Below are 24,194 nucleotides of genomic sequence, written 5' to 3' on the forward strand. Positions count from 1 at the left end.
AGATTAGCAATAATTTAACTAAGAGGATTAACTTGCTAACTATTCTAACAAATTCAGAGAGACCCATAGAAGCGGGCTTCACCATTGTCCGTAAGAAGAAGTCTAAATAGAAAAAGCTTCCATCATCTGCTGGTCTTCGACGATCAACTCGCACTTCAACTGTCCCAAAAAAGTTTTCTCAATGAATGTTCTGAGTTGGAATTTGCGAGGTATAAATTCTTCCTTTTCTCGTCTTCATAAGCTGTGTATTGATAATCAAATTGTTATTCTTATTATCTTAGAGCCTATGGTTGATCAGAACACTAAGATTTCTTGGGCTTCAAAGTTGGGTTTTTCTGATGTTTTTTCCTCTTTGGATAATAAGATATGGATTATGTGGAGAGCTTCTTTTGTTTCTCTGTCTGGCTTTCATGATGTGTCACAAATGCTTACTTGCACTGTTCGCTACCTTTCGCTTTCCATCTCACTTACGCTGGTAGCTGTTTATGGTTACCACACTCGAGAGGCTCGCTTGTCTCTTTGGAGAAATCTTTGTGATTTGACAGAGCAAATTTCTGGGCCTTGGTTGGTAGGCGGGGATTTTAATGTGATAAAAAATTTATCTGAATATAAAGGGAATGGTACTCCTAATTTAAATGGCATGCAAGATTTTAGTACCTGCTCTGATAGTTGTGAACTGATTAATATTCCCTTTACTGGATGCTCTTTTACTTGGACTGGAGTTCGCAGAAATGGGCGTGTCTGGAAGAGGCTTGATCGTTTTCTTGCAAATGTTTCTTTTTATGACTTTTTTGATGACATTGCTTTGAGACATTTGGGGAAATCTACTTCAGACCATTCACCGTTATTATTAAAATGCAAGGCTACATCATTCAATGCGCCAAAAACTTTTAAATTTCAGCATATGTGGTTGTCACATGAGTCCTTTATTCCGCTAGTTAAGGATAACTGGTCTTCTTCTTTTCATGGAGGTGGCATGAGAGCTTTATTCATTAAATTAAAAAAATTAAAATCTGCCATTCGTACTTGGAACTTGGAGGTGTTTGGTAACATTTTTGATAACATCTCCAAGGCAGAAAAATATGTGGAGGAGGCTGAAAATGCTTTTCATAAGGATCCTTCATCGATAAATAGGACTACTTGGAATAAAAGACAAGCTGATTTAATTCAAAAATTGAATTTCGAGGAGACATTTTGGAGGCAAAAATCGCGTATTAAGTGGCTCAGCGAAGGGGATGCTACTACAAAATTTTTTCATAACTACGTGAAAGTCACTCGGAGGATGCACAGGATTGCTGAAATTAAAAATTCTCATGGGATCTGGATCTCTGAGCAAGCGGAAATTGGTCAAGAGGCAGTGAACTTTTACTCGGCTCTTTTTGATTGTGAGCCTTCAAGGAATATTGATAAAATGATTGACTTTCTTCCAACAATTGTTTCCGTTGAGCAAAATTCTATGTTGGAGCAGGTTCCTACAGATTCTGAAATTAAGTCGGCAGTTTGGCAGCTAGATCCAAACAGCTCTCCAGGTCCGGACGGGTTTGATGGTGCTTTCTTTCGGGCATGTTGGGATATAGTAGGATGGGATGTTTGTAGTGCAATTAAAGAGTTTTATTTGGGTGTTCCTATTCCGAAGGCTCTTAGCAGTGCTCGTATTGTTCTTATCCCTAAGGTGGATAATCCGGATTCGTTCAGCAAATTTAGGCCAATTTGTCTTGCTACCTTCATTAGTAAGGTTTGTACCAGAATTCTAGCTAACATGTTATCTTCTTTCTTAGGTGAGCTTATTTCGCCTGAACAAGCTGGATTTATGAAGGGAAGGTCCATTCATTCTCATATTCTTTTAGCTAATGAGATGGTTCATGAGATTGATAGGACGACAAGAGGTCACAATTTGGCGATTAAATTAGATATGGCAAAGGCATTTGATCGAGTCTCTTGGGAGTATATCAAAGCTGTGCTACTTAAATTCGGTTTCTCTAATCAGGTGGTGGAATTAATCATGTCTAATTTGGCAGCTACTCGGTTATCGGTAATGGTTAATGGCATCAATTATGGATTCTTTCAACCATTGCGCGGAGTGAAACAAGGTGACCCGCTTTCTCCTCTTCTCTTTATCCTAGCCTCAGAATGCTTTACTAGAGGTCTTAAACAGCTTATTCATCAAGGGAAAATATTTCCTTATAAGCTTGGCAGGAATTGTCCAATTGTGTCTCAGCTATCTTTTGCTGATGATCTTCTTATCTTTATAAATGGAGATGTCAAAAGCATTCATAATTTCAGGAACTTTTTGCTTGATTATCAGACAGCTTCGGGCCAATTAATTAATTTTGAAAAGTGTTCCTTTTATTGTACCAAAAAGGCGACTCCAGCCACTGTTTCAAAATTTGAACAATTGTTGGGTATCAAGAGAAAATCGTTACCTTTTATCTACCTTGGGGCTCCTATTTACCAAGGGATAAATCGGGCAATTTATTGCAAGGAGCTGCTTCAGAAAGTTGATGCTAAATTGATGGGGTGGACAAAAAAATTTCTTTCTCCTGGGGGTCGATTAATTTTGATGAAGCATGTTTTAAACTCTATCCCTATACACACCATGGGATCTATGCTCTTGCCGAAATCTATTATGAACTCTCTGGAGGGCAAATTTGCAGATTTTTTCTGGAACTCAACATCGGCGCAACCAAAGCATCATTGGGTAAGGTACTCGGAATTCTGCCTGCCTAAGGAGGATGGGGGTCTTGGATTACGCTCCCTACTCTCTCTACAAGAAGCTTATTCTCTGAAAATGTGGTGGTTGTACCTTTCGAAAGATTCTCTTTGGTCTGCTTATATGCACAGTAAGTATCATCGGCAAGGAGAGATGATATATAAATCACCGGATTCTTGTTCTTGGAAGCGCATCTGCCATGCAAGTTCAATTGGTGCTGAGTTAATTGAAATTGAAAATGGAACGGTGAGATGAAAAAATAGTCATATGGGTAATTTCACGTTAGCTGCAGCATATAGCGAAGTTCGACAGCGTCGAGGAGCTTCTTTATCTCATCGAATGATTTGGGACAATAGTATACCACTGAAGTTCTCAATCCTGGTTTGGAAAATATTGAGAAATGCCATTCCTTTGCCATCTCAACTGCAAAAACTTGGTATATAGACCGCATCAGCTTGCCCCTTTTGTCAATCGGCAAAAGCTTCGGTCAACCATGTTTTTTATCTCTGTAACCCTGTTCAGCAGATTTGGAAAGTGTTTGGTTCTTATGTGCTGCCTGATATATCGACTAAAGGTACCTTGAGCCAGGGGCTCATGACTTGGTGGCTATCTTTTTCACAAAATTCTTTTGCAGGCCGAATTTGTAGATTGGTACCAGTGGTAATTTTGTTCTATATTTGGCAAGCTTACTGCGACATAACCTGGGGAGATACTGCTATTTTCTTTCCAGCAATTAAGCATCAGATTGCCACTTTTATACTTAATTGGGGAATAGCTAATTCAATGAAGAAGTTTGCTCGACCATTTCCACAATTGTCAGATATTCTTCCTGATGGATTCGGTTTGCAGAATTTGAAGCCCATGCTGGTTTATTGGAAAAAACCAGCAACTGGTTTTTTGAAACTTAATATCGATGCTTCCTTCACTCCATCTTTCTCGTCAGGAGGTGCAATTATAAGAGATGAATTTGGTTCCTTTGTTGCAGCTATCTCCTTTTCTTTAGAGGCAACTAACGCTCTTGCTGCAGAGATGTGTGCTTTGAAAGTTAGTTTGGAGTGGTGTCATAGCCACCAATTATTTAATTTGCAAGTGGAAACGGACTCAATGGCCTTAATATCAGCTCTGAACTGCTCATCCTCAACAACGAACAAGATGATTGAAGATATTAGACTGCTTATTAATTCTTCTTCGGTCCATCATAATTTCAGAGAGGGCAACAAGGCGGCTCATTATTTGGCTCTTTTGAGCAGATTATCCATGAGATCTATTTGTTTTTTTCCTTTAAATCTCTGCCTCAGTTGTTGAAAGGCATTGTACTTTCTGACTGTATGGGTACGCCCTACATTCGTTTCAAATAAATAAAAAATAATGGTGGCCTGCCCACCTTCACAAAAAAAAAAAAGTTATAGTAAAAAAATAAGATATTTTTAACTCTAATGTCGGTGTATTTTTTTAAAATTCTCAATACAATATTTACACAGAACCATATAATTTTTTGAGAAATCGTGATCAAGCATAATTTAGCCACATTTTTATGATCTTTATTATTGTTTATTTACACATTATTTAGCTTAATTTATGGTTTTTACCTTGTTTTTACAGAAAAGGAAGAAATTGAAAAAATGGAAAAAAAGTGCAGAAAATGACAAAAAAGTGATTGGGTCAGTGATTTGCCCAAATCACTGCCCAAATCAAGCTGAAGCAGAAACCTGGAGGCAACAGGCAGAAGTGATTGGGTCAGTGATTTGCCCAAATCACTCGTAGAAACTGGTCAAATCACTCGCAGAAACTGCCCAGATCACTAGCAGAGATAGCACAGACTTGCAGAAAGTGATTGGACCAGTGATTTGCCCAAATCACTGCTCCGATCACAATGACAGCAGAAAATACAGCAGAGCGGGAAATTGTTCAGGAAACCGAATTTTGAGTTTTCAGAAGTCCAAATCCAACTCAATCACTACCAAAACAATTCCAAGAGCCACAAAAGAGTTTCTCACTTAAGGAATTCTAGTTGCAATTAAATTCAACATCAAAAGAGGAATCACAAGTCAAATTAAAAAGGGATTTCAAAACCCTAGAAGGATGGAATTCTTCAGCTATAAAAGAGCAACCTCCAAACCAGCAAAGGAGCATCTTCTGATCAGCTAGTCAGCATCTTCTCCCTCGCCAGAAACTCTGCAGCCTCTTTCCTTTTTCTTTTCTTTTCATCTTTTTGTGTATTTAGTCCACCATGAGTGGCTAAATTCCTCCTTTTCTAGTTGAAGTTGGTGAATTTCAGATTTTGTGATGAATTGGGAGATTTAAATCTCCATAGTTAAACTTCTATTTATTATCAATATTTATGCAATTTGAGCTTTCCATAATTATTACTTTGCTTTTAGAATCAATAAGGGCCCATTGCTTTTAAATTGCTTAAGTAATATTGTTTGAATGATTTAGGTCCGTAATTGCTTAGGTTGTTCAAATACACATTTAATCAAATTGCATAATCTAAACTTGACCACGCGGTTGGCAAGGATAGAATTGGGTTTCTCTAAGTCTTAATGCAGTCAACAGTTGTTCGATGCCAAAGGCCCCAAGGACGTTCCTTGGCAACTTGTTAACTAGTGTTTGATTAGCGAACGTTTCCTAATCAAACTAGAACTAAGGAGGAATTTGGATTGTGAGAAGCGTCTTCCACATCCTAAACTAATTTGTTGAGATAAATAGGAGTATTAAAGAATCAATGATCAATTCTAAACAATCTGAAAAAGATCCATACTTCAACTAGAAGCTTTTCTCTTATTGATTTACTCATCTTTAAATTATTGATTTCTTTTACTATTTAGTTTTAATTCATCAAATCAAACCCCCCTCTTTTATTTACTTGTTATTTACTTGACCTAGTCATTATTAGGAAAATCATTGGTATCAATTCTCTGTAGTTCGACCCTATTGCCACTATCTACAAGTTTATTGTTGATTGTCTAATAGGTTTATTTTTTACGGCTTCGACAACCGCTTATCAAATCGTATTATTTTTTTTTATCATAGTGAAATTTTATTTATATTTTGCACGTGGATATGTAAACTTTACTGTCAAATAACATTAAATTTTTTGTATTTCTTTACAATTATAAATGGGTGTATTCCTAATATGTGTATTTGTCATAACAATGTATTTAGCAATATAAGTTCAAGGTATTTCATCTAATCATTGATGGAAAGATTTTTTTTCCCTGAAATCAAAATTTTACAAAAAATTAATAATAATAAAAATGTAACGCTCAGCTGCCTGCATGCGGAATTGCGGCAGTTGATCGTCCCACATCGGAAGATTATCAGAAATTGGAATTGTATATAATAGCGAGTACAGAACTACTAAATATCTTGGGTTAATCATTTTGGGTTACGTGGAAAGTGGGTTCAAAAGTTATTTGGATCAATTTGGGCCTGAATGTTTCAATTGCTATCAGAGCCACCCTGAGTCAGACAAATTATGCGGAGCTAGTGGGCCTGCGAGGAAAGGGCTACCCGTGAGAGACGAGGTGGAGCCGCCCGAGGTACTAGCTAACCACAATACCAAAGAGTCTGGTCCTGATTAGCAATTGTCGTGAATTCAGTTGCGACGAGGACGTCGTAAAATTTAGCGGGACCGAGTGTAACGGTCAGCTGCCTGCTTGCGGAATTGCGGCAGCTGATCGTCCCTCAGGAAGATTATCAGAAATTGGAATTGTATATAATAGCGAGCACAGAACTACTAAATAACTTGGGTTAACCATTTTGGGCTACGTGAAAAGTTGGTCCAAAAGTTATTCGGGTCAGTTTGGGTCCGGCTGTTTCAAAAAAATTTTAATTTTTTAAAATAATTTAATATAATTCATTTACTATAAATGGAAGTTCAAGATCAACTTTCTTGCCAAAGTACTTTTATTGTTTTTCGTGGGATTTATAGAACATTAGATTTGTTCATTTTTCCTACAAATAATACTAATAATCTCCCCCTAATTCAGCGCTAGGAAAAATTGAGCAACTGTATTTTCTTTATGTTTCAAATTGGTTAAAGAATCTTTTAATACTCAAAATTCTATTAAATCAATTCTTATTATAATCTGAAATAAAATTTTAAAAAATTTATATTTTTTGAAAAAAAAAATTAAAGCTAAAAAATTGTAAGGAAAATTTGAATTTGTCACGAAAAATATATATTAACAAAATATTCATATTTATTTATTTATTAGTAAAAAGTCACATTTTCTAAAATAAATAAAAGGGTACTTTATATTTAATGATAATATATAATAAGATAATCAAAATCTAAATAGAGTGTCAATTATCATTCTTAGATTAATTTATTTTTGAGACTAACTTTATTATGTATATATAGATTATCTTCTTAGCATGTGCTGCAGATTGTATCATCAAATACATAAGCCAAGTTGACTAATTTCTTGTCCAATTGCTTCCTCATTCTAAAGAAGCTATCATCATCAAGAAAGAAAATTTCACCAACTTAAGCGTATGAGCTCTTAACCTTCACCTTCCTCCCTAATTATTTACTTGTCTAATTTGTGGTATTAGACGTCACTGGCAAATCAAACCTCGTACCTGCTCCAACCATGCATCCAATCACAGACAAATGAAGTTCACAGTTAGTTTACATCTAAATGAACCCAATAAATAAATAAAATTCTGAGTTGCTTATTGGATTTCAACACCCTGCATGCGGAAAACCAAGCAAGCTTCCGTTGGTTCTTGAAACTACCAGAGAAGTATCATGGGTCGTTTTGGCAGTTCAAGATTTGTCAGGTTCGTCCCTTAACAAAACTTGGTTTCTAATTTTGATTCAAGTACGTACAAGAATCGTACTGATGTCTGTAAGTGTTGCATGCTTAATTAATCTAAACTATTATCAGCTTTCAAGAATATAACAGCACAATATTTTTGTTTCTTGCTTTTTCATTTCTGATTTAGAGTTGAAGTTGATCCTGATGAATCAAATCCGCCGACTGTAACAGTAGAAGATTCAACGAACATCACCAGCAAACCTGATGGAACTCGAGTAACAGAAACAAAATCAAGGAGGGGTATTATATTGAAGAAAGGAAAATCCTTCAAGGAAAGAGTATTGAGCAGGGTGTTTTCAGAGGACTACGACACTACAAAGAACAAGATATTGGATCCTAAAGGCCAAACCATTTACAAATGGAACATGACTTTCTTAGTGGCATGTTTGGTTTCACTCTTTGTGGATCCTTTGTTCTATTATGTGCCAATCATCAGCGGAGACTTGTGTATAGACATGGCATTTAATCTCAAAATCATCCTCACCATCATAAGATCAATAGCTGATGTCTTCTATGTGATTCATATATTTGTCAGATTTCATACAGCTTATGTTGCACCATCTTCCCGAGTACTCGGAAGAGGAGAGCTTGTAATAAACTCTTCAAAGATTGCATTAAGATACCTAAGCCATGGCTTTCTGATAGACGTTATTGCTGCCTTGCCCTTTCCTCAAGTAAATTAACAGAAATCTCTCTCTCTCTCTCTCTCTCTATATATATATATATATATATATATTCAGATTAGTCTTTCCATAGCATCTGCAAAAAAGTATAATATAGTTATGGTTATTTCGTCCGGTTGGTAAATTTGGTCGCTGTTTTTCACTTTTCTTATTGCATGATTGCTGTTTAATGCTGGGTTTTTTCTTCAGATATTGATTTGGTTTATTATTCCTAATATTGATGGCTGGGGAATCATGCACATGAAGAACATCATTTGGTTGCTAATTATGATTCAATACCTTCCAAGAATCTTTCTTATATTTCCACTTTGGTCGCATATTGCTGATGCTGCTGGTGTTGTGACACAAAAAGCATGGACAGGAGCCGTCTATAATCTGTTCCTGTATATGGTCGGCTCCCATGTCAGTAAAACAATCTAATATCTGTCATTTCTATTTTCATAGGCTGATCGAAAAACTTTGTGTTACATAGTCTATTCACTCAATTGCAACAGGTCTCAGGAGCTTGCTATTATCTGCTTTCGCTGGAACGAATTCAAGATTGCTGGCACAGTGTCTGCAATCTTGAGAATTCACATTGTCCAAATGGATTCTTTGATTGCCGGCAAGTCAAAAACCCTCGAAGGTCTGAATGGTTCCTGTCGACCAATATCTCAAACCAATGTAATGCAAGTATGAGCGGCAACAGCCCTTATCAATATGGCATATACATTGGGGTATTGCAACTTAATATAGGAAGTGCAGCATTCATGAACAAGTACTTCTACTGTTTCTGGTGGGGTTTGAAGAATGTCAGGTAATAATAACAAGTCTTGCTATGACTTGAATGATTTTATTTATTTATTGCTTGAATTTTGGATATATTTTCCATTGGATCGAATTATGACCTAACCCAGAAGTTTCATACTATGAGCCGGAGAAAACAAAAGGAATCTAATTATTTTTAGTTCAATGTTTGCATACAGTACTATTGGACAAAATCTAATTACAAGCATCCGAGTTGGAGAAAATATTTTTGTAACCATCGTTGGGATTATTGGACTTTCACTGTTTGCCTTGCTTATTGGGAATATGCAAGTAAGTCCTTCCATCAAACACCAGAAAAAAAAAAAAAAATATATATATATATATATTAATGAGCAGCTGCATTTTCACATTTTATTATCAGGATAACTGTAAATTACTATAAATTGATTTCATATTTATATAAAAATGTAATACTGGCAGAGGTACCTCCAATCTACAACCAAAAGGCTAGAGGAATGGAAGATTAAGAGAGCTGATAAAGAACAATGGATGCATCAGAGGCATCTGCCTATAGAACTAAGGCAGTCTGTGAGAAATTATGATCAATATAAATGGTTAGCTACTGGAGGTGTTGATGAAGAAACCCTTATTCAAAGCTTTCCAGTGGATCTCCGAAGAAAGGTTAAACGCCACTTATGCTTTGATATAGTTCGACGTGTAAGTTCGATTCGATTTGATTCGATCTTCATTAACTAAAGATGATATTGTTTTGGTCATGAGTTAATTAATCTTTATAATCACACAGACACCCCTGTTTGATGAAATGGATGAAACAATGTTGGATGCAATCTGCGAGAGGCTTAAGCCAGCATTATGTATCCAAGGCATATGCATAGTACGTGAAGGTGACCCTGTGAAGCAAATGCTATTCATAATCAGAGGCCACCTTGATTCTTACACCGGCAATGGACAACTCAACTTGTGTCGAATAGGTCCAGGTGACTTCTGTGGTGAGGAGTTGCTGACATGGGCATTGGACCCACGTCCACGTGTGCCCTATCCATCGTCTACTCGAACTGTCAAGGCCACCAATGAAGTAGAAGCATTTGCTCTCCTAGCACAGGACTTGAAATTTGTAGCATTACAATTTAGAAGGCTAAACAGTAAACAGCTTAGGCACAAGTTCAGATTCTATTCTCATCAGTGGAGGACATGGGCAGCATTTACTATACAAGCTGCATGGCACAGGCACAGAAAGTTCAAGGAAATGGGCGAGCCACTTGAGCCTGGGATGCCTCCGCCAGGGTCATTTTGGTCTGTACTGGCTGAGAGCCTGGTGGCAAGCGCTAGATGGACTACAAAGCAGAAGCAATCAGCTGCAGGGTCAGTTTCTGATGCTGCAAGCTCAATAGAGAAACCAGAAGAGCCTGATTTTTCAGATGAAGAGTGGATGGATAATTAACAGCAGTCTCCAAATGGCTTCAGATACTTGATTTTAGATGTTAAAGATAAGTTTACTGTCAGTTATGCAGAAGAATATAAATACCATATTCAACTTTTTCTTTTTTCAAGATAAATACCATATTTTATTTTTATTTTTAAATTATATTTTTATATTTAATAATATTCTTAATTAATATTTTCAAAATAAATTATTATTATTATAATTTGTATATGACTTTTAAATTTTTTATTATTATTAATATATAATTTTTTAATATAATATATTAATTTATAATTAAAAAAATTAAAATTAAAAATAAATTATATCTTTAAAATAATTAATAAAAAATTAATATATATCTATTTTCTTAACTATAATATATGAAAAATAATATATTTAAATTTATAATACGTCTTTATAATTATATTTCTATTATTAGTAAATAAATAAATAAATATATATATATAATTAAATAAATTATGAAAAATATTACAACTAATTCTAAATATTTATAAAATATAAATATATTTATAATTTTTTATATATTTATAATTTTATTTTTATATAAAATAATGATTAATATATATGTAATAAATATAATTTATTATTTATATAATAAATATAATTTTTATTATATTTATTATTTTTTAATCACTATTAATATATGATTTTTTATTTTTTATTTTTAATACAATAAATATAATTTTTATTATATTTATTATAATAAATATAATTTATTATTTTTAATCACTATTTATATATAAATTTTTCATTTTTTTATTATTTTTTAATAATAAATATAATTTTTATTATATTTATTATCACTATTATATGATTTTTTAATGTGCTATTATTTTTTAATATTTTATATTATTAATATTGTAATAAAAATTTTATTTTATTTTTTATTTTAATAATAAATAAAATATTAAAAATATATTTATAAAATTTTAGTAGACACCATAAAAAAGTTTTTATTATTTTACAGTATTATTATTTATTTATTTAATAATTTTATAAAATTATAACTAATATAATTTAATTATAAATATTTTATATTGTGAATAATTACATAAAATAAATACATATAATCTATTAAAATTATTATATATAGCAATAATTTTATAATAAAAGACCGTATAAAAAGTTTTTATTATTTTACAGTATTATTATTTATTTATTTAATAATTTTATAAAATTATAACTAATATAATTTAATTATAAATATTCTATATTGTGAATAATTACATAAAATAAATACATATAATTTATTAAAATTATTATAAAAAGATATTAACAGTGATAAAAATATAAAATAATTAAAGAATTAATAGAATTAATGGTATAAATATTATTAAATTAAATTTTTATTTATTCAAATAATTATAAAAAATTAATAAATATAAATAATTAAAATATAATAAAACAGTAAAATTGTGATTCTAATATAAAATGTATAGTTACACTATTCTCACAGCCAACTTAATTTTATTAGCTAAATTGAAGTTGAAGGATGAGTCATGAGATTGTGACCTCCGAGAAGAGCAGTTACTCAATAGTCCACTTGTTTAATCCTATTAGCAATAGTCGAAAAATTAATTTTAATTTAAAATATTTTAGAGAGATGGTTTTATTCTTTTTAATAATTAAATATATTTATACCATAATTATTATAAAGTCATTCGTAATATTACAAAATATTATTCATCTAATATAATTGATATGTTAAATTTTATCACTTAAAAAATTAATATAAAAAAGATTGTCTCCTCTATTGCTATTGTCATTATCATTACCGTCGTTACTATCTATCACTATTAGAGTCTAATAAATTTATTTTTTTAAGAATATAATTTTTTAAATAAAATTTATTATTATATATTAATAATATATGATAATAAATACTAAAATTTTTTAATTTTTTTATTGTAATTGAGTTTTTGAATTTAAAATTTTAAAAAAATATATTTTATTTTTTTAATAAATAGAGTTAATTTATATGAAAAGAAATATTATTGTATAAAATAATATCATATAATTAATAATAATATAAAAAAATTTAATACTCGCACCTGCGGGCAAACGACTAGTAATAACTCATCCAAACAACTTTTATTTAATGGCTAAGAGAAAAGTCCAAAGGCAAAATATTATTACACTGCCAATTGCACTTTAGTTAAAATACAAATTTGACCACACCAGGTATATGAGTATTTAAAAAGTAGTTATCCCAATCAATTGACTTGGGATCCATGAAAAAGGTATCATCCTCTATATCATTCATTCCAACTGCGATTCGTAAATTGTCTAAATTGGAATCATCAAATCTGCAAATAATGTTTAAAAAAAAAAAAAACTTAAATAGATTTATAGTAATCATTCTAAAAGTTGAATATGCTTCTACTTACATTCCATGGAAAAATAGATATGGTCTGTATAATTCAACTAGCTGCTTCACAAGTTTGATTTTTCTGTTCAGATTGTTATATGTGTTGAAAAAAATTGGCAGAATACAATGTTTGCCAATTCAAGTACCTGCATATGTGATGTGCACGTCAATCAATCCCCATAGATTACCTTTAAAAGGAGCAACTTCAACTGAAAATTAATTAAATGGGAATGCAGATACAACGCCAACACATGGGCATTATATATAATTTGATTACCAAACCTTTAATAATGGCGAGTAGCGAATCTTTATAAATCTGTTGAAGTTGGAGATGCTATTGAATATGGTAGGTTTATTGACCTTGATTGGCTTTCCATTCTTGTCCATCCATGGTTTATTTGTGAAGTACTGAATAAGATAATCTCTGAAATTAGAATATCTCATTGGATTTTGTAGTGACGATCCCACATGATAAATGACTTCATCACAAGGTTGATTTGCATGAGCCACCATAGCCGCTATTATGGCATTCACCACCATATCACCTGGTATCTGCATAAACCCATTAAATTAAAACTTTGCTTAATTCTTAATATTGCATGATAATATTATCCTTGATCAACCAAAGTGGGACTTTGTCCCAAACTCCATTTTCCAACACCAACTAGTTTGAGTAATTTATCTTGTACCGATAAAGAATAATAACAGAAAAAGGCTCAGTGGACAAGAAATTATCAAACCTTATTCTTTAGATTTAGTGCAGCAATTTTAATTCTCTATTTAAATTGAGATTAAATTGAATATTTATGCTAATTTAGATAAAAATGTTTAAAATAAAGTAAATGCAACATTCCAATAAGTAAAGTTAAATATTTAAGATAATATAGTAAAATTAACTGTTTAGTTACTGTGTCTTCAAAAATAAGCCAGCAAGAAGTAGAGAATATAAAGTAAATTTGCTCACCACATCAACAATTGATTCAAGATCAACAACAAAAAAAGTCAATTTTCCTTTACCATAACTAACAGTCAGTGCATCAATGGTTCTGTAACAAAAAGAAAAACAATTATTTGATCATATATATACATATATATATATATGAACAAGAAGCTAGATATTGGAAATTTTCAATATACAAAGAATGAAAAATGAAAGATTTTGATTCCCGACCTTGCTCCTTCAATCCAACCAGGGAAAGGATCCTTAAAAGTACTAGTAATCATAGAGGGACGTATTATCACCAAAGCAAGATTTCCTTTTATGTTTCCTATAAGCATTTCTCCCATAGCCTTTGTGAACACATAAGTATTTGGCCATCCATATCTCTTTGCTCTAGAAATTATAAGATTTGTGAATTCAAAATTACAAGTGTCCGAAATTAACTGATTTTAATGGATGATGATTTATCTTAATCAATTAATGTAATTAATTACCTTTCGGTGCCCATATCTTTCATGGCATGTTTAATTTCTGTTTCTGTAGCTCCCTGAGCTCTGAGTTCATCTAATTTTGTATCAATCAGTTTCTTCTCATAATCAATGTCTAGCCCAGAAACACCATTAAGTGTCTCTCCCAAGCGATAAGGTTTTTCTGGTATGAGTCCTGAACTTTCTCCACAGACATAAGCTGAAAACACATTTCCCCATTGTGGATTAGCAGTCAATACAACATTAGAAATGTCAGATTAAAAGCAATTTGAGACTAACCAGTAGATATTTGGACAAATAACTTCACTTTTAGGCAAGTTTTGGCAAAGCATATAACATTCTTAGGTCCAATTGTGTTGGTGCCGAATGCAATGTCGTATCTGCACCACAAGCGGATGAAGAAGAAGAAGAAGAAGAAGAAGAAGAAGAAGAAGAAGAAGAAATAATTTACCTTTCATAAAATTTGGTAGTGGCTGCAAAATTAAGTACAATATCCAATTCATTCATCATCTCTTCTCTCAAAGAAGAGTCTTTAATTCCCAAGTCCCCATAAAAGACATCACCACAAACAACAATAATCTTTTTGGATATAATCGCATCGAAATTTGCACCCAGTGTTTCCTTTGCAACTCTAAACAAGTCCTTCCCTATCACCTGCATTAATGTTAAAGATGTATACAATAAAAGGAAAAATTATGAAAAGGTATGAAAGAGTAACAGGAATAAGATCAAACATTTGGAAGACCTTATATAATTACCTCGCTGTGGAAGCGATAACTAGCAGAAGTAGCATCTGCAGCTCTTAATAGAAGATAAAGCTTCTTCACATTTGGTTGAACCCTCAATATCTTCTCTACAAAAACTGAAGATAAATTTATAAAAACAATTTTAATATATATAGCATGAACTAAGAACTAAACCGAAAAATAAATGCTCAGTTTGCAGTAGATAGAGAGAGAATACTCTTAGCAAGAAACCCAGTTACACCAGTGAGAAGAATGGTCTTGTTCTCAAGAAACTGAAGGATACTTCCAAGTTCCATTGCAAGTTTGCAATACCAAAATTAGAGAGATAGCAATCATGTGTCCATTACAGGGCCAAGACTTCATTCGTATTTATAGACGCAATTCGCATTTATAGACGCAAGACTGTCGGTTCGGACTACATAAATTAAAAATTAAAATTTTAATATTTATAAAAATAAAATCGATTTTAATTAGAAATTAAATCGAATTGAATGTTTTAATTTAATTTAATTTAATTTGGTTTAAATTTTTAATAAATTTTTTATTTTTAAATTTTATTTTTAATATTTTAAAATTTAATTGAAATATTTTAATTTTAATATAATTTAATTTTTATATATTATTAAAAATTCAATTCAATTGAATTTGATTTTTTTATTTTATTTATTAAAATTAAATCGAATTAAAATAATTAAAATTTTTAAAATTAAAAATTAAATTAAATTGAAATAAATAAAAAATTAAACTAAAATTTTAAATTAATTTTATTTTATTAATTTTTTTAATTTGAATCAAATACTATTTATTTTTATTTGAATCGAATACTGCTCACAGCTAATAAATGAATATAGATACGAGTAGTTGATAGTTTTTATTTTCAAATTAAACATGTGCTCAATATATATTACATCTAATAAATGAATATTGATAAAAATAGTTATCGATTTTTATTTTCAAATTAAACATGTGCTCAATATATATTACATCTAATAAGAGATGGAGAAGTGAAAACTCCAGATTTTATTATTATTACAAACTTATATAAAACAATAAATATAATTGAAACTGAACGGTTTTAAGATTTTATTAATCACAACAGTATTTATATAATTCAACGTAATTTAAAATTTAAATAAAATTATAAAATTATTAATTTTTCAAATTTAAAAGTTTAATAAATATTATTTGATCAATTAAATTAAATCAGTCACAGTATCAATCGATTAAGTTAAAATACTAAATATTATTTTTAAAATTATTGTAAGAACAAAATTTAACGAGACTGTTAAAAATGTGGGTCATGTTGCTTAATTAGTAAAGTAGTGGGATATTGCTTGATCGGTTATGTTGCTGTAATGGCTTAGCATTTAGTTGCTATTTGAAAAGTTGTTGGTCGGTAGGATATTAATTAATTTTGTCTATTATTTGACAAATTTCAAATCTACCCGACATTACATTTACTTTTTCTATTAACAAAACTAAGAGCGCTATTAAATATCCTAACTAAATAACATATTATTAATTAATTGAATAATTGATTAATACAAATACTAATTAATCTAGTGTTTTGATTTAAATAATTTGTTTATAATTATTAATTAAATTTTAATTTTTTTAAATGATTAATTAATTAAATTTATACGCTTGTTGAGTATTAATTAATTATGAATTAATTTAGTACTTTATAAATTAATTTAATTTTAAAGAAAAATTAATTAGATTCACTTGTTTGAACATTAATCAGTAATAAAAAATTAAGTAAATTACTTTTTGAATTAATATCAACTAATAAACCTTATAACTTGAATTACGAGTTTTTAATTAATCCATCACACATATTTTTTTCTCAAGTTTTTTTAAAACCAAATTTCCAATTAAAATTTTCTTTTCTTTCCTTTTATTTTAACAATTCTTTTTCTACTCTCTTCTCACTTGACTTTTTAAATAAATAAATTTAAATTTTTAGGAGATTGATATTTATTTACCTTATTTATAATAATTATTGAATTAAAAACAAAATATTTATAATTGATAGATTCGACACTCATCACTATTATTTTTTTTCTTTAAAACTATTTATTCACATATTCTTTCTTATTAGTATAATTAAATTTGTTTCATTATTTAATTTTTTTTATTAGGAGAAATTTTAATTAATTAATTAATTAAATTATTACATATTATCTATTATTGATTAAAATTTAATTTGTAATTATTTAAATTGAGCGATCATTCAATGCAATCTACCCCTAATACATCCAGGCCCATATGAAAATGGGCTCATTTCTTTGAACACTAAATTAGGCCGTTAACAAAAATAGCTCAACTTCAATTCTACAAAATACCAAAGCAAAATAGGCCTATCCTTGTTATAATTATAACCTCATGGTCATGCTGGCTGGGTTAAAGGAGAAACCAAGACTTTTATCATGAACCCAAATTAAGCTTTGCCAATCCTGATATGTTAATAGAATTTTAATTCTAATTTGGGCAATTTACTTTTCCCCAAACTGGAATTAATTTGTGGTTAAATCAATACCAAATTTATTATTTGAGATAGAAAAATAAAATTATTTATATGATTGTGATATTGGAATTTAAACTTCAAATGGGATTCACAAATGAAAATAAGTTTAATAATTATTAAATGAAATATTTGTACTGTGGTTTATAGAAATAATTAAAATTTATTATCTGAAAAGCACTTAACTATTATTGGAAAACAGTGCCGAATTGATTAAATATAAAAGTCAAATTTTAGTAAAAAGAAAATTTTTTTTATATACTCAATTAATAGAATGTAATTAAATATAAAATCTGTAATAACTTTTAATATGTTTATTAATTATTAATTTATTGAATGACTGTGCATAAGCTCAATTGCGTATAAAAATTCCCTTACTTACAATTTAAGGTTTAAAGAAACATCTATCCCTTAAAACTTTGAACAGGGACAAAAGGGCATAAGGAATTTGAATAAAATGGATTCTTGCTGTCTCAACTCAGAAGATTTGACATTTCTTAGGTTTAATTTTGGTCGAGTGATAAATGACTAATTAGACTCCATCAATAATTTTAATCAATATCGTTCGGTTAAAACGATATAAGAGAAAGATAGACTAGAATATGAAAAATTTTATTAAAAATTTTTTAAAGATTGAAAAGTGGGTTTTAATAGTTAAATCTATTTATAATAGAAAAAATTTGTAATATGCAAAATTATAAAAATATCTAAAAAAATAATTAAAATGTAAAATTAATACCTATACGATGAAATTTTCATATCGAACTTTATGACTAGGTCTGTGGCCCTCATCACACTTTTAAAAGTCGAGTAATTTCTTTTTTAAAAGTCGAGTAATTTCTTTTTTAAAAAGTTATCGTAGGTCTCCATCGGATGTCGACAGCAAAAATTAGGTTCGGTTCAAGTCTGCCGTAAAATCCAAAACTAATTGCTCCGTGTCATTCCTTTCCACTTATAAAGAATTCGATCTCGAGTTTTCATCAGCAACATAGTACTGAAATAGATCCGCCACGTTAAACGTCTTGAAAATTTTCATGTCAAGAATATAAGTATTGTCATTAATCTTCTGAATGATCCAGAATGGACCAATCTTCTCGACGTCAAGCTTTTTCTATCCACTACCACGCTCCTTACATAAATACACCATAACTTGGTTGCCGGCATTGAAGGACTTGAAACATCTATGTTTATCAAGTGTAGCTTTATATTTGTCATTAACTTCTGTAAGGCATTGTTGTACTTGTTTGAAAACATTCACGTGCTGATTTGTCAAGTTATTTGCTGTAATATTGTTATGAGAACCTGTGGGAATGGAAATAATTAAATAAATTATGAAAATTAATAAATGATACAATTAATTCTAAATATTTATAAAATATAAATATATTTATGAATTTTTATATATTTATAATTTTATTTTTATATAAAATAATGATTCATGTATATGTAATAAATATAATTTATTATTTATGTAATAAATATAATTTATTATTTATATAATTTATTATTTATATAATTTATTATCACTATTATATGATTTTTTAATGTGCTATTATTTTTTAATATTTTATATTATTAATATTGTAATAAAAATTTTATTTTATTTTTTATTTTAATAATAAATAAAATATTAAAAATATATTTATAAAATTTTAGTAGACACCATAAAAAAAGTTTAGACAATTAAAAAAATCACTTTTACTGTATAGCAATAATTTTATAATAAAAGACCATATAAAAAGTTTTTATTATTTTACAGTATTATTATTTATTTATTTAATAATTTTATAAAATTATAATTAATATAATTTAATTATAAATACTTTATGATGATCTAAGATCCAGAAAATAGGGTTTTACAATGAGTTTGTGAACTTAGGAAAAAACTTAGCCCTAAAGGAGGGTATCTCCTCCCTTTTATACTCTTTCCTTTCCTCACGCGAGATGGCCATTCCGCTACAGCACCCTCTACCCCTTGTTGCAGGTTCGTACGTATAGATGACCTCAGGACCATCCCTGTATCAGACAAGCATTTAATTCCCTTCGGCACGTGAGTGGAGAGGGCTGCGAAATGACTGGACTCGCAATCATTTCTTCCCGTGCCCGGGTTTGAGGGAAACGGACCGGAACTCAGGAAGGTCTGGCTTTAAAGCTGAACTGGGTTGGGTTGGTCTGATCAAGTGACTTAAATAGAAGTCCAGTCTGGAGGATGAACGGGTTGGGCCCGGCTTATTTGAGGGCTTAGGAGCCTCCTGGTTGTGAGCTGCTACTATCGGCCCGGCCTCTTGATGGGATGGAGAAGCCCAGCGGTCATCAAATGCCCCTTTACCTTCTCATCAGTTATTGCCCGACTGGTGAGGGGGTAAATACCGAGAATCATTATGACCGCGTCGTCTAAATATAGCTTGCATCAGAACACCCTTTCACCTTATCGTCATATCGATTTCCAAATCTTCCTCGTCTTCTCCCAGTCTCTGCTTTTCTCGGTCATTCGTGCACGCTGCTATCTGCGTTCCCCTGTCTTTATTTCCACGGTACGTTTCTTCTTTTACCTGGGATAGCTCTAATCTCTCGGATGTAGGCAACCTAGAGTTTAGTATCACCCTGTCCAACATCTGAAACTTCATTCCCAGAAAATACCGGATGTTCCCCTTTTGAACGTTAGTGCCCCTTGCCGAAAGGGGAGAATCGTTCTCCTCGCCCTTCATCCTTCTGGTTTAATAGACTCTCAGAATGATGTGAGCTTGATTTTGCCTTCCTTCGAGTCTACTTGTCTGAGCTGGGGGTTCACGCCTACGGCGTGTCTGTTCATCGTCTTCTTCAGGAGGGTCAAGATGGACCAAAGATCTCATTATTTTGTCCCTCCTGGAGTCCCGTTTTAATCTTGCTTTTATGATTTTCGTTGAGAAGTTATCTGACTTGCCCCGATTTTGGATTTTTTTTTTTTTGCAGCTTTTGAAATGAAAATGGATCAGATTAAGCCCTCTAAGAATTTTGTGCTCTCCTGGTAAGACATGAATACCACCTCGGGCGCCTCCTCAGTGGTGCGATCGAGGGGGGAGACCTCCCAACACATGGCTGAAGTAAGATCGTCCAAGTCGTCTTTTCGGCCTCCTTTCCGAGCTCCAAAGCCAGGCCCTCGAAATGTTAAATCTTCAAGGTCGCCAAGCTGCAGCTCGTCGAGCTCGATCACTCAGGCTGAGGTGAAGGTCCTTGCACGCGAGACTAATATTGTAACGACCCGAAAATCGGACCGCTACCGGCGCTAGGATCCAGATCGGCTTAAGGCCGCCGGGACCCGTAGCAAGCCTGACATGAAACCTGTAAACCTGTATAATCCCATACATGATCAACTACAAACATAAAAATTTAAAATTTTCTTTCCATAACATCAACCAAACTCAACCTGTAAAAACATTAACATAACATTGATCCCTCTGTGGGATCTCATCAGTACCCCCAAAGGGTAACATAACATATGTTGAGCTGGTTTACATAAACATCATAAAAATCTCTAAGATCATGTATTAAAAGGGATACAACAATCTATGGTCAAGCACTCCTCTATCATCCATAAACATCATTACATAACTACACTGATTAATACTTTACATTACAATTCGATCATGTCCATTACTAGCTATTACATAAACATGACTTCTTTACTCTATCCGGACTCCTGCTATATCCTGTACCTGCAAACCTGGGGGTAAAGGGAGAGGGGTGAGCTAAAAGCCCAGTGAGTAGAACTATAAAACCCATTAACACTATGCTCTATGAAATGCATCATAACACAGACAATTCACATAAGGGTTGGGTGAACGTGTCACCAATTAGTCCAAGTTAACTCTGTGCCAGGCCTGTAGAATGGGGTCCTGGTCTTTCCTGTCAGAACATACATTACTTACCATTTCCCCAGGGCCTCCTCTGGGCTCCTGGTCTTCGAGTCCCATAACCGTGCTAGACCATAGAATGGGATCCTGGTCTTTCCTTACTCTGTGCCAGGCCTGTAGAATGGGGCCTGGTCTTTCCTTACTCTGTGCCAGGCCTGTAGCATGGGGCCTGGTCTTTCCTTACTCTGTGCCAGGCCTGTAGCATGGGGCCTGGTCTTCCTGTCATGGACTAATTGGGTCATCCGACATTCACCCACATCAACAACAATCGATGCAATGCGGCATATTCGTGAAAACTAATGCAATCATCCTATTGCATAATCATGATGCATGAAACATGAATAAACATTTAATTTAAAAGATTAAGTTTAGTCCTACTCACCTCTGGCTGACTCTGACAACACCGAAGCAGCTGAACTCACTGCTGGGGTCCTCGGTTCCTCGGGTCCGAACCTACACAGGTGGACTCAAATGAGGGACCAAACATACTTGAACATAACTCTAAAATACTCCCCAAAAACCCCCTAAAACATCATGAAATAATCATAGAGACACATGCATGAAATGGCTGAACAGGGCACTTTCGGCGGCACCTTCGGCGGCCGAAAGTCCCAGATAGAGACGAAAGTCCTCTTTCGGGGGCAAGCTTCGGCAGCCGAATGCTGCCTCCACAAAGGGGTTCGGCGGCCGAAACTCCCTTCGGCGGCCGAACCTGGTTTCTGCCAGAAGGGCAGAAACTTGGTTCATATGAACCCCTTGCCTCCCAAAACCTCAAATCATGCATATATCTCAACCAAAACATGCATACAAGTTCCTAGGGGCCTTAAAACATCAAATACCCCAACTACAACACTTCAAACATACTCAAACAAGCCACATTGTCCAAAACATCAATATTAACCCATAAACTCAACATATATCCTACATGCATTTCTACCCCATAAATCTACTTAAAACTTGTTAAAAACATGCATTGAGCTTAAGATCGGTTCTTACCTCTTGAAGATCGAGAGAAAGACGACCTAAACTCAGAGATCCAAGCAAATGAGCTCCTGAGTTTCCAAAGCTCCAAAACTTGGTTTAAATGCTCAAAACTTGCAATGTGAGTTTAAAACTCAAGAAAAATGGAAGAGATTTGGAAGAAGAACACAAGAGTTGCAAAGGGGAGGTCGGAAGCTTGCTGTGGCCGAAAATGGGAGAAAGCTCGCCCATTTCGGCTAAGTGCCCCTTTTATAGGTGGCTGGCCAGGCCACGTTCGGGGGCCGAATGTGCCTCCGCATCCATGCAATGTTCGGCGGCCGAACTTGACTTTCGGCGGCCGAACCTGGACTTCCCTAACTCATGCTTTCGGGGGCCTAACGTGCCTCCAAAACACATGCATGTTCGGCGGCCGAACCTGGGTTTCCTCCAATGCTATTTTCATGCAAAAACTCATTTAATTTCATGCTAAAATCATAAATCACATTAAAACATTTTTATAAAACATGATTCTACCCTTCTAGAGGTCTCCGACATCCGGGATTCCACCGGACGGTAGGAATTCCGATACCGGAGTCTAGCCGGGTATTACGTGCCTGGGGGGAATGTTCAGGGGGGCCCAGTTAAGGGTGTTCAGGTTACAGAGGAGAGGGAGTCCGGTTCTGCATATGGCGGGAGTGTAGCGGAGGAGGTCGGGGGCAAGCGTCCTTCCCTTATCGAAGTGCCTGCCCCGATTCCCATTCTGAAGGAGTCCCGGGCTTCTGGGAGACCGGCTTCTGTCCTCCTTCCTCTTGAGAAGAAAAAGGATGCTCTCGTGGTGTCTCTGATTCCTGCTCCTGACTCAGATTCAAGGAATAACATGATTTCTGAAGTTTATTGTGGAATACAAAATGCGGCTCACACATGTAATATAAAGTAGGTCGTGGTAGATTCGTGTCAGGATTTCCTTGCTGGGAATGGTGAAGATGATCAGCTTGCTGTCGATTTTGATGTAGAGCGCTTGTGCTATGAGAAACAGAGATCTGCTGCGCTCAGTCAAGCTGCCGTCAATGCTTTCTTGTTCTATTGCCCTTCAGAATGCTTTATCGGATTTCTTGTGCTACTTTAAGTAAGCAAAAGGGCGACAACACTACTGAATTTGCCAAGTGTCGTATCCCATCTGTTGTCGTTGAAGGTTCTCTTTTATCCGGCTTGAATCTCCTTTTGAGGGTACTGGGAGGCCTGAGCCATAGAGTGCTGGGTCTCCCACAATCAACAATGTAGATAGTATAAATGCAGATTATGTAGATGATAGCGCCCCTAAGCATGTAAGTCCTTTAGGGACGGTCTTCCTTCTATCCCGCGTAGGTGATGAGAATAAGCTGTAATATACTTTTCTTTTAATGAAAATTTATTACTGTCTATTACTTCATGTTCATACCTGAGTTATTTCCTGTCTTGTGTTTGCGCTTGAATTGTTTTTGTCTTTGTCTATTTTTTAATACTCTACCGAGTTATCGCTTGCTTTTAAGCTAACTAGGGTTGAAGACTTAGCCCAAGACTTGGCTCCTGGCTTGCAAATTTCTTCAATTTCACTGGGGGCTTCTCGTCTGCAAGCTTTTTCCGAGCTGGGTTTTCCGTAGGGATAAGACTCTGAGCTGTTGCTCCTTTACGGGTTCTGACCCTATTAGGTCCTCAGCCTGAGCTCAGTTTTTTACAGTTGACCAGTCGTCCTCAATTTTCATTTCATTACTTCATGCATACGATTTCAGGAGTACAACCTTTGTATAATCGGAGTAAAATGGATCATGTACCTTTTTAAGGGGATGAGCAGGGCTGGCTTTCTT

The 24,194-nt window shown here is 33.1% G+C and overlaps 2 protein-coding genes across 2 annotated transcripts; one reads left to right on the forward strand and one right to left on the reverse strand.

Moving 5' to 3' along the window:
• The first annotated feature begins 2,977 nt into the window (after positions 1-2,977).
• On the forward strand, positions 2,978-10,497 carry LOC110613637 (protein CNGC15b). The gene is made up of 8 exons (XM_043956050.1): positions 2,978-3,146; positions 3,345-3,741; positions 7,664-8,210; positions 8,409-8,621; positions 8,714-9,015; positions 9,185-9,296; positions 9,447-9,683; positions 9,772-10,497. Exons 1-8 carry the CDS (start codon positions 2,978-2,980, stop codon positions 10,426-10,428), a joined length of 2,634 nt encoding a protein of 877 aa, XP_043811985.1. The 3' UTR covers positions 10,429-10,497.
• Positions 10,498-12,499: 2,002 nt separating this feature from the next.
• Positions 12,500-15,322, reverse strand: LOC110613638 (fatty acyl-CoA reductase 3). Its single transcript, XM_043955816.1, is given in 11 exon segments — positions 12,500-12,737; positions 12,819-12,906; positions 12,909-12,945; positions 13,082-13,351; positions 13,764-13,845; positions 13,971-14,132; positions 14,234-14,426; positions 14,507-14,607; positions 14,679-14,881; positions 14,986-15,089; positions 15,191-15,322. Coding segments are annotated over 11 exon segments (1,470 nt in total). The 5' UTR covers positions 15,270-15,322; the 3' UTR covers positions 12,500-12,586.
• Positions 15,323-24,194: the final 8,872 nt, after the last annotated feature.

The sequence above is a fragment of the Manihot esculenta genome, chromosome 4 (assembly GCF_001659605.2).
Source record: "Manihot esculenta cultivar AM560-2 chromosome 4, M.esculenta_v8, whole genome shotgun sequence".
Classification (NCBI taxonomy): domain Eukaryota; kingdom Viridiplantae; phylum Streptophyta; class Magnoliopsida; order Malpighiales; family Euphorbiaceae; genus Manihot; species Manihot esculenta.

What these genes read in the sequence shown, in the direction of transcription:
- LOC110613637 (XM_043956050.1), top strand. Translation starts at nt 2,978, where the DNA reads ATGGGTAATTTCACGTTAGCTGCAGCATATAGCGAAGTTCGACAGCGT. An exon ending in ATCTCAACTGCAAAAACTTG is followed by an intron (nt 3,147 to 3,344) that starts GTATATAGACCG and finishes ATTCTTTTGCAG; the next exon opens with GCCGAATTTGTAGATTGGTA. An exon ending in TGCTTATTGGGAATATGCAA is followed by an intron (nt 9,297 to 9,446) that starts GTAAGTCCTTCC and finishes TAATACTGGCAG; the next exon opens with AGGTACCTCCAATCTACAAC.